General features: G+C 62.9%; 1 protein-coding gene across 1 annotated transcript; it reads left to right on the forward strand.

Moving 5' to 3' along the window:
* Nucleotides 1–4237: 4237 nt before the first annotated feature.
* Nucleotides 4238–5820, forward strand: LOC117643376 (protein twist). Its single transcript, XM_034382227.1, has 2 exons — nt 4238–5303; nt 5615–5820. Exons 1-2 carry the CDS (start codon nt 4316–4318, stop codon nt 5818–5820), a joined length of 1194 nt encoding a protein of 397 aa, XP_034238118.1. The 5' UTR covers nt 4238–4315.
* Nucleotides 5821–8645: the final 2825 nt, after the last annotated feature.

Below are 8645 nucleotides of genomic sequence, written 5' to 3' on the forward strand. Positions count from 1 at the left end.
TTCCGGCAGCGTCGGCCCGAATGGTAATTAGAAGAGAAACTCATTATATCGTGCCAAAGCAGCCCAAAGCGCGCGGCGGGGCTTCTGGGAATCTGTCAAGAGTTTCCACCCCCGGCCCGCCAAGCCCTGCCCCGCCACGCCCATCCACCGAGCCGATACGGCGGACGACGGAACGCTCGGAGACGCATTAGCAGGCGCAACCCGGAAACGCTCATCATTTAGACTTTCCGAGGAAGCTGCTGCGCTCGGCAGTGTCGCGGAGTCGCCGTCGCCAACCGCGAGAGCACGGCGAACGAGACGGCGAAGCGTTCAGAAAGACGGTGAACGCTTTTCTAAAACTACCCTCTAGATTCCGACAACACAGAGCGTCATTTCGTTTGTCATTCGTGTCCTTTGGCGGCTCCGCGTGTCCGCGTGTCCGTTGGTCGGCGACGTCGGCGACCTCTTTGTGACTCACGCCCGGCCGGCAGGCACACTGGCAGGCACCCTCTGCTGAGGCCGGCGAAGTCCATCGCCGCCGAGTTCATCGAGGCCGACGGCGAGGAGCAGGTGGCCGCGCGGGAGCCTCTGTGTCTCCTTCCTGCCGGCCTCTTCCAGTCCATTCGGCGAAAAACTAATAATGGTTCCCAATTTGTCAGGAAACAGTTTTATTGGCCCGGCCGGCTCATCCCAGCAGTCCTCCAGCGGCCCGCCGGCTCGCAGTGTGCGCGCACCGACACCGTCGGCGTGGTGCGCCCAGGTAAGCCGGCCGCCTGCCGCTCCAGCACCGCCCCAGCTGCACGGCAGCCTCGGCAGCACACTGGCAGCCTGGCCAAACACGCCGCGTTTGCGTTGCGACGTTATTTACAGAGTGTTGCCGGTGCCTCAAGTAAGTGCCGTGCGAAAACGGTGCGAATCATTTTTGCGGTGCGAAACCCGTTACCCCGCCGGGTGCCGTTGCGAGCCCTCCTCTCTCCCCCCCTCTGGCCTAGCAGGCCGTCCACGTGGCCGCACTTCCGCTTTTAGCGCCGAGGCCCTTGTGGCCCTTCTGGCCGTCCTGGCGCTGGAGGGCCGCGGCGGCCGCCACCCGCGACGCCGGCACCGCACCGTCAGCACCGCCAGCACGCCGGATGGTGCGAAATCCGGCAGGCCGCTCTCCGAGGACGGCGCGGTGCGGCTCCCTCTTCCCGCAGCCCTCAAAGAAGGGCCCCATCTGCGAGGGACGGCGCGCGGCGGCGGCCGACAAGTGGCCGATAAAGCCCTTGGCCGGTATTGGAGTTTTTAGGGGAGCACGAGGAAAATCCGTTCGTTTACATTTTCCGCCGGAAGTAAGCCTTTGCCAGTGTGTCTGATAGTGTTGATGATATTCATCCTGATCATGAGCTCGTACGCCGTGCGAATGTCGGAAAGGGTCGTCGTCGCGGGCCTCGCGCGCTTCACCGTCCGAGCCGCGGCGCCAAAGACACCATCCCTCCCCTCCCCTCCCCTCCACTGCCTGACGGTGACGACTGCTTGGATTTATGCTCACGGCCGCTCAAACAGAAGTTGACGTGTTTAACAGGATGAATGAATTTCAACGGGAATATTAATCGAAATTTGTCCCGACCGTCCTGTCGGGCGCGTCGGCGCGTCGCGTCGACACGGACCGCGCCGAGGACGCCGCGGAGGCCCTCCCCGTCCCGCCGAGCTCCTCCTGTGTCGCACAGCCGTCGCTCCGTCTCTCTCGCACCCATGCCGAACCCCCGCGAGTGCGAGAGAGACGGAGCACTGCTCGGAGTGGAGCGGCTGGCGGGGCTGGCGGGGCTGGCGGGGCTGGCGGGGTTGGCGCGCGGCCAGCGTGTCTGTCTCCATCGCCGCGCACTCCGTGTCCGCCACGCTTCTCGGCGGGGGCCACGCAGGGGGCCGTGGGGCCGCGGGGCCGTTTGCTCAAAGGCAGCGAGGCAGCGATCAAAGGGTCAAAGGTTGACGCGCGAGGCGGCAACGGCACACTGCAATCCGCGATCCCCTCTTCCTGTTCTTCTTTCCCTCTTCTTTTCTTCATTTACTTTTCTTCTTTTCCTCTTCTTTTCTTCTTTTCCCGCCACAGCAGGCTGATCAGCGGCGGTGTTCAGAATTCGGGTTCCAGAAGCCACCCATCGAGGTTGCACATTTCATTTGCGAAATATTTTGTTTCCTTGCCGAAACTTCCCGAAAAAATGATTGCAGGTCCCATTTTTGCGCGCGGAGTATGCCCATTAGGCGCAAGACCACCGTGACAGTGGCCTTCTTTTGTTTCACGACCATTTGCATATGGCATAGTGTCGGTCCAGCCTCCCTCGCTGCCCTCGCTGCCCTTGCCCGGACAGAGCCCCGCTGTGAAATAACGACCTGGAGGGAGAGAGACAGAGGGGCGTGGCGGACAAGCCGTGTAGGGCAAGGGCTGGCCGTGGGCTGCACACTGATTCCGAGAGTCGTTTTCGTTGCTCTGTCTCTCTCGCACCCATACGGGACGCCCCATGAGTGCGAGAGAGACAGAGCGACGAAAACGACTCTCGGAACCAGTGTGCTGGCCGCGCGTTCATCTTCCTAGAACGCTTTGCACAACAAAGGCGCAACAAGTCTCTCGGCCGGCTGCGTCCCGCCGCCCTGCGTCCGCCGGCTTTTCCAGAAATACCACAAACTCATTTTTTGAGAGAAATGAAAAAGTCTTGCGCGCGTTCGAAAAAATATGTGCTCTAGTCCACGGTCATTCTAATGAGAAGTCAGTGGAAAGATCGAAAACTCTCTCCGTGTGGGAACAGGAACTAATTGAACTCGCCATGAACAGTGCCAGTCATGCGCTCCCGACGTGCGTGCGTTATCACATGCGTGAAAGTCTTATCATCTAATTGCAAGAATTTTTCGACGGTAATTTGTTCTTGTCTCGGCCGACGTGTCAAACCGCATAGCGGCGGGGTCCGCGAAGGCGGCCTTTGAGGCGTCCGCGCCGTGCACCGCACTGTGCACCGCCCGGCCATGTGTTCCACATATCGCATGCAAGTAATAACAATGTGGAAAACCTCATCGACTTGCCGCGCATCCCTGTCCTGGCCGTGACGGTCGCATTTTGTGGGGGGCCCTCCCGCCCCACCAGCCCCTTCCTCCCCTCCGCTCCATCCCCCGCCCTGCGACCTTCCGGCAACTTGACACCCCCCGCCGCTCCGCCGCCGGCCCAGCCTGCACGCCCTGCACCGCACATCAACGTTTATTTAGAAAGAAAAGGACAAACTGCTGGCCGCGTCCTCGGAGTCAGAACGCCAAAATTCCCGCCAATTCCTCGTTTGGAAAAATCACGCCGAAACTCACTCACTGTCGTCTCGTTTTCATTGCGCTTTCAATGGCCGCGGCGTGTACCGGTATTCAACGCCGGGGGCCCGGGTTCAAGTACCAGTCCAGCGACTTCGCGTTTTCATTTTTCCGCCGCAGTGTCCGTTATCGGCAGTTAGACAATATTTGAGGCCCCACCATCCACCTGCTCGTCACCGAAAAATATTTCTGCCGGTGCTTTTTGACTTCAGCTCCGCGAACCGCCTGGGAGGCAGGCCGCCGCATGAGCCGCGACGCCCGCGCCGCGTAGTGTGCTCGCTTCCAGTGTCGCAGGACCAGCAGGACAAAGCCCGCGGTTTTCATCCGACACGCATTCACCGCCACCAGCGCCGACGCGTTCCGCCGAAACTGTCCGCAGGTCATCAACAAGTCGCTGCTTCCCGTTTCCACGTTTCCACACATGTGCGGCACACTGTGCGGCCAGTTCGGGCCGAGGTGGCCGGGGCACGCACACACACGGTGTCACACACACACGTGTCACACACTGCATAAAGCAGCATAAAGCCCCAAGAACACGGCATTATTCGCGCTGCAGCACTTTCCTTGCTCCGCGCGTCGTCGCCGTGGTGTCGCCGTCGTCGCCGTGCTCCGCGGCCTCCGCAGCGACGCGCTGGCTCTTCTTCGGGGCCCCCCTCCACCGCCGCCTGGCGTTGCCTGGCCGGCTTGGGGGCGGTCCTCCCGAAATGGTGTTGGCTGCCAGCGCGGCTGGCCGCCGCAGCCGAAGGCGGAGCTTGCAGGCGGAGGCCCCGGGCCCCACGCAGGGCGAGCACGCCGGCGTCGCTCGCGCCGCCCGAGGCCCCGGCGCCCTGGCAGGGGTGGCAGCACGGCTGCAGCGGGGAGCGCCGCCCGCCGGCGTCCTGGCCCTGGCCCGCCGGCCCGCCTCTGGCGCAGTCAGTCCTTTCTTTGACGCGAAGCGAAGCGCCTCACCTCGCTCCGGTGCCAGAGACCCCCGCGCAGTGACAGTGCCGTGACGTCGTGAACCCAGTGAACCATGTCCTTGAGCTACCTTCCCGCCATGAGCGCCATGGGGGGCGCGATGAACGTCATGTACGCCGGCGCCACCATGCCCACCCACACCCTGGAGGAGCGCCTCCACGGGCTGCCGCTGTACTCGTCGCCGCAGACCGTCCTGGACGCCAGCGCCTCGGTGGGCGGGTGTCCGCTGTCCCCGCCGACAAGCCCCACGAGCAGCAGCAGCGCCGGCGTCGGCAGCCCCAGCCAGCTCACGGACCTCAGCCAGTACTCGTCGCACGGGTACTACAACGCCATGCCGTACCAGCACCTGCAGCAGCACCACCAGCACCAACATCAGCACCAGCTCCCGCACCAGCACCACATTATCAACAACAACAACAACATCGTGAAGGAGGAGCCCCTGCCGTACCACCCCGTCTACATCCCCAGCCCCGCGGACGACACCAAGCTCCACCACGTCCCGGACAGCAGCGGCCAAGTAAGCGACGCCCACCTCCTGCACCACAACAACGACTACATGCAGCAGCACGCCGTCCACCACCACCACTACAGCGAAGCGCCGCTGAGCGAGGAGGGCGACGACGACGACGACTTCAAGGACGTCAAGGACTTCAAGGAGGAGGAGGAAGAGGAACAGCAGTACTGCCGGAAGCGGAAGCTGAGCGAGGTGGACTGCAGCAGCTCCGAGGACGGCCTGTCGCAGCGGGGCGGCGCCTGCAAGGTGCGCCGTCGGTCGTCGCCGCAGAACGTGGAGGACATGCAGAGCCAGCGCGTGATGGCCAACGTGCGCGAGCGGCAGCGCACGCAGAACCTCAACGACGCCTTCGCCTCGCTGCGCAAGATCATCCCCACGCTGCCCTCCGACAAGCTGTCCAAGATCCAGACGCTCAAGCTGGCGGCGCGCTACATCGACTTCCTGTACCAGGTGCTGCTCAACTCGGGCGGCGCCAGCGCCATCTCCAGCCTCGCCGAGCACCACAGCGCGCTCAACGACTTGAACGCCGGTAAGTTGAACGCAACGACTTTCAGATTGGCGTTCAGGCTGTCGCCCGTCGCGTCTTCGCCGGGCGGGGCGGGGGGTGTCGTCGGCTTAGTGATGGTGACGTCCAGAGCGCTTTGGCGGCCCCGCGGCCCGCGGCATCGGCGGGGCTTTACGGATCGCCGTGACCTACCCCAAAGCGGCGGTGCCTCGGCAACCCTTCTCCGCCCCCAGCAACAGTTGTCCCTGCCAGTCCCTTCCTCCCCGCCCGATGCGCGCCCCCGTCCTTGTTTTGCCAGGCCGTTTTCTGAGCGCGTTTTCCTGTTGTTGTTGCAGACCGTCTGAGTCCAGGATGCGGCCGGGGCAGTCCCTCCGGGGGCGGCAGCGGCCCCTGCTCCCCCGCCAGCCGCCTGGCCCTGCTGGCCGCGTCCGGGGCGTCCGGGGCGTCCTCCGGGACGTGCTCCTACGTCAACCACGAGAAGCTGAGCCTCGCCTTCTCCGTCTGGCGGATGGAGGGAGACTGGAGCGCCGGCGACAAGTGAACGGTGAGCTTTCATTTTGCGTGTCTTTGTCGTGGACATCGATCAGGCCGCGAGGCGTGCGGGAAGCGGGAACATCACGCGCGCTATATTTTACCCGCCTTTATCTTTTTCGCCCCTATAAAAGCCGCGTTCGCGCGCAAACGACACCCTGCGGCTCGCTTTTATTAATCTTTTAAAAAAACGCGCCCCCACACCCTCGGGCCTGCGTGGAAAAGCTCTTTTTCAACCACTTAAAACTCCACTTTACCCCGCACCCCGTCCGAACCAACCCCGCCGTGGCTGACTAGTTGTAATAAATGTTGTGTGTGACACGGCTCGACGTCCAGAATGACCCTATGGCAAATTTATAGCCTCGCGTGGCGCGGGGGGTGGGGGCAGGTCGCCATGGGCCTGAAGGTGGAGGGGCCCAGCGCGTCGCGACGCGTCTGGGGGTGGCGGGGAGGGGGTGGGGGGAGGGGGCACGACGGCGCGCGGATCACGGAGCCGATGCGTGAATGAAGCCGAGACCGATGGCCAGCTCGGATTATTGCCGTCCGGACGAATGTCGCCGACGCGTGAGAAAACCGAGTCAAAAATTAAACCTTGCGCGGCAAAATATCGAAATTAAAGCCTGCGGGAGATTCAAGGGACCAGTTAGGTTGCGGAAATAGATTGCTTCGCCTCTGTGCTTGCTCGCTTCGCTTTGCAGTCGCGGCATGCCAGTGTGCCAGTGTCGATTGCGACACTCGGCCTCGCGATCGCCCCCTCCCCTTTCTGCATTACGACTCGCGAGCAAGCTGCTTCTTCCTCATTTACGACGCCTTCAAACTTTCGGGGTAGAAATAGTGCTCCGTAAATCACGCGTTTGCTTGGCCGCGCCGCGCGATGCGATGTGGCCGATGCGGCGTTGCGACGCCACGCCAGTTTGGCTGTCGGCGTCCTGCCGCGCCGCGTACCTCGCGACTCGCGGGGAGGATTGTTCTGCATTCATTTCGCAGCGAAAGGCTGCTGTTGGTACTCTTTAATTTTTTCCCGCCGTAACTCTGCGCGGTGTTTTCGGGAGAGGGGGTGGGGGAGAGGGAGGGGGTATTGGCGCCTTAGGCGTTGCGACGGCCGCACTTCCTCCCTTCCCGCGCACAGTGGGCCAGAAGACCGGTGGAGGCGGCCAAAACTCTTGAGGCGTTTTGAGCTCCAGAGTCGCTAAAGAGGCCTCGAATCGAACGTGTGACCCCACCAATGGATTGCTCTCCGAACGAGGAATCCATTGGTGGGGTCGCACGTTTGGTTTGAAGCCTGTTTAGCTCAAAACGCGTTTCGAGTTTTGGCCGCCTCCACCGGTCTTCTGGCCCAGCCGCGCCGCCCGGTCGGTCGACCCCTTTGAAAAGGGAGCGCGGCGTCCATCGCCAGTGAAGCCAGCGCCTTTCAAACAACCCGTTCGAGAATTATGCGATGCCAGTGGCGGCGCGGGGGCCTTTGGCTAGTTGCAATGCGAGGCGGATGGACTACTTGCAGCGCGCGAGGCGCGGGGCGCGATTGATTCGCACCGGGATGCGCGCCATCGCCGTGCTCGCCGTGCTCGCGGTGCCGCAGTCCATGACAGGTCCCTCGGAACACTACTGACTGACATGGCCGCCTCACCGCCACCGCGCGTGTTTGTTTGTGTTCCGTTCCGTTTGTTGCCGCAGCTGTCACTCGCTGCGCCAGTCAGTGTGCTAGTCGCACGGCGGCCCGCACGGCTAGAGCACGGCCCGCGCGGGCAGAAGGGGTAGGCGGAGAGGCGGGCTTGCGTCAGGGGCGGGGCGGCAGAGCAGGGCTGCCTCCCTTTCTTTCCGCCACTGATTTTTAATTGGAAGCCGGCTCCGTCGTGTCCGGGTGGGCTGTCCCAATGCCGCAGTCTGCTTCCGAACCGCGGTTTCCGTCCTCATTCTGTCTCTCTCGCACTCGTGGAGCGTCTCTTGGGGGCGTCGCGAGCGACAAAGCTCGGCGCTGCGAGCGAAACCAAGGCCGTGGTCCGTCCGTCCCGTCGCGCAGGACGTTTGACGCGTGTGAGTGAGCGTCTGTCGAGAAACTTAAATTTAATTTGGCGGCACGCTTTTTACTTCCGTTTGCTCTGCGAGCCGGGCGCCAGCGCGCCAGTGTGCCAGCCCCAGCAATCGCATGTATTGTCGCGCCTTCTGATTGTGGTCCCGGAGCGACGCGTCTCGGCGCCAGAGAGCGACCACCATTCACTTGGGGGAGGCTCTCTAAATTTAGTGACGGGGCGGGGCCGGGGGTGGGGGCGGGGGGGGGGGGGGCAGCGCGCGGCTGGAAGCATATAAAAACGGGACATGACAAGAGGGGCGTCGCAGGACGGGGGGCTCGCGGGGAGGGCGGTGTGGGAAAAAAATGACGAAGTACAACGTTAACAGGGGGGAACGAGAGATGACTCCAAGTGCCCCTCCCCTCCCGCCTGGGCCCCTCGGCCCCTGGCCCCCGCGGCCCCTTCCCTGCCGTGCTGTGTCCTGGGGGTTCATTTTCTCAAAGCGTGCCCCCTCCCCCTCCCAGAGTGCGTGGTCTCTGACGACGGTTGGTCCCCCGCCCCCTTCGCCCCCGCCCCTTGATGCGTGCTCTAATGATTCATGAACGACACATGGTTGGTCTTCTCGGGGAGCAGTCACGCCCTGGCTCTGCTGCTATCACAGGTGCGTCCTGGATCGCGGCGCGGGGAGTTTCAGAGTCTCCCAGGCCGGTTGTCCGTTTTTTTTTTTTCGGCTCCGCAAAGGAAGCAGCAGGATGCGACATGGCGTGTTTTTTTTTTCTCGGGCGAAACTTCGTGTATGAGAAATTGCTGTCGTGTTGGTAGCAGT

The sequence above is a fragment of the Thrips palmi genome, unplaced genomic scaffold (genome assembly GCF_012932325.1).
Source record: "Thrips palmi isolate BJ-2018 unplaced genomic scaffold, TpBJ-2018v1 HiC_scaffold_1, whole genome shotgun sequence".
NCBI lineage: Eukaryota > Metazoa > Arthropoda > Insecta > Thysanoptera > Thripidae > Thrips > Thrips palmi.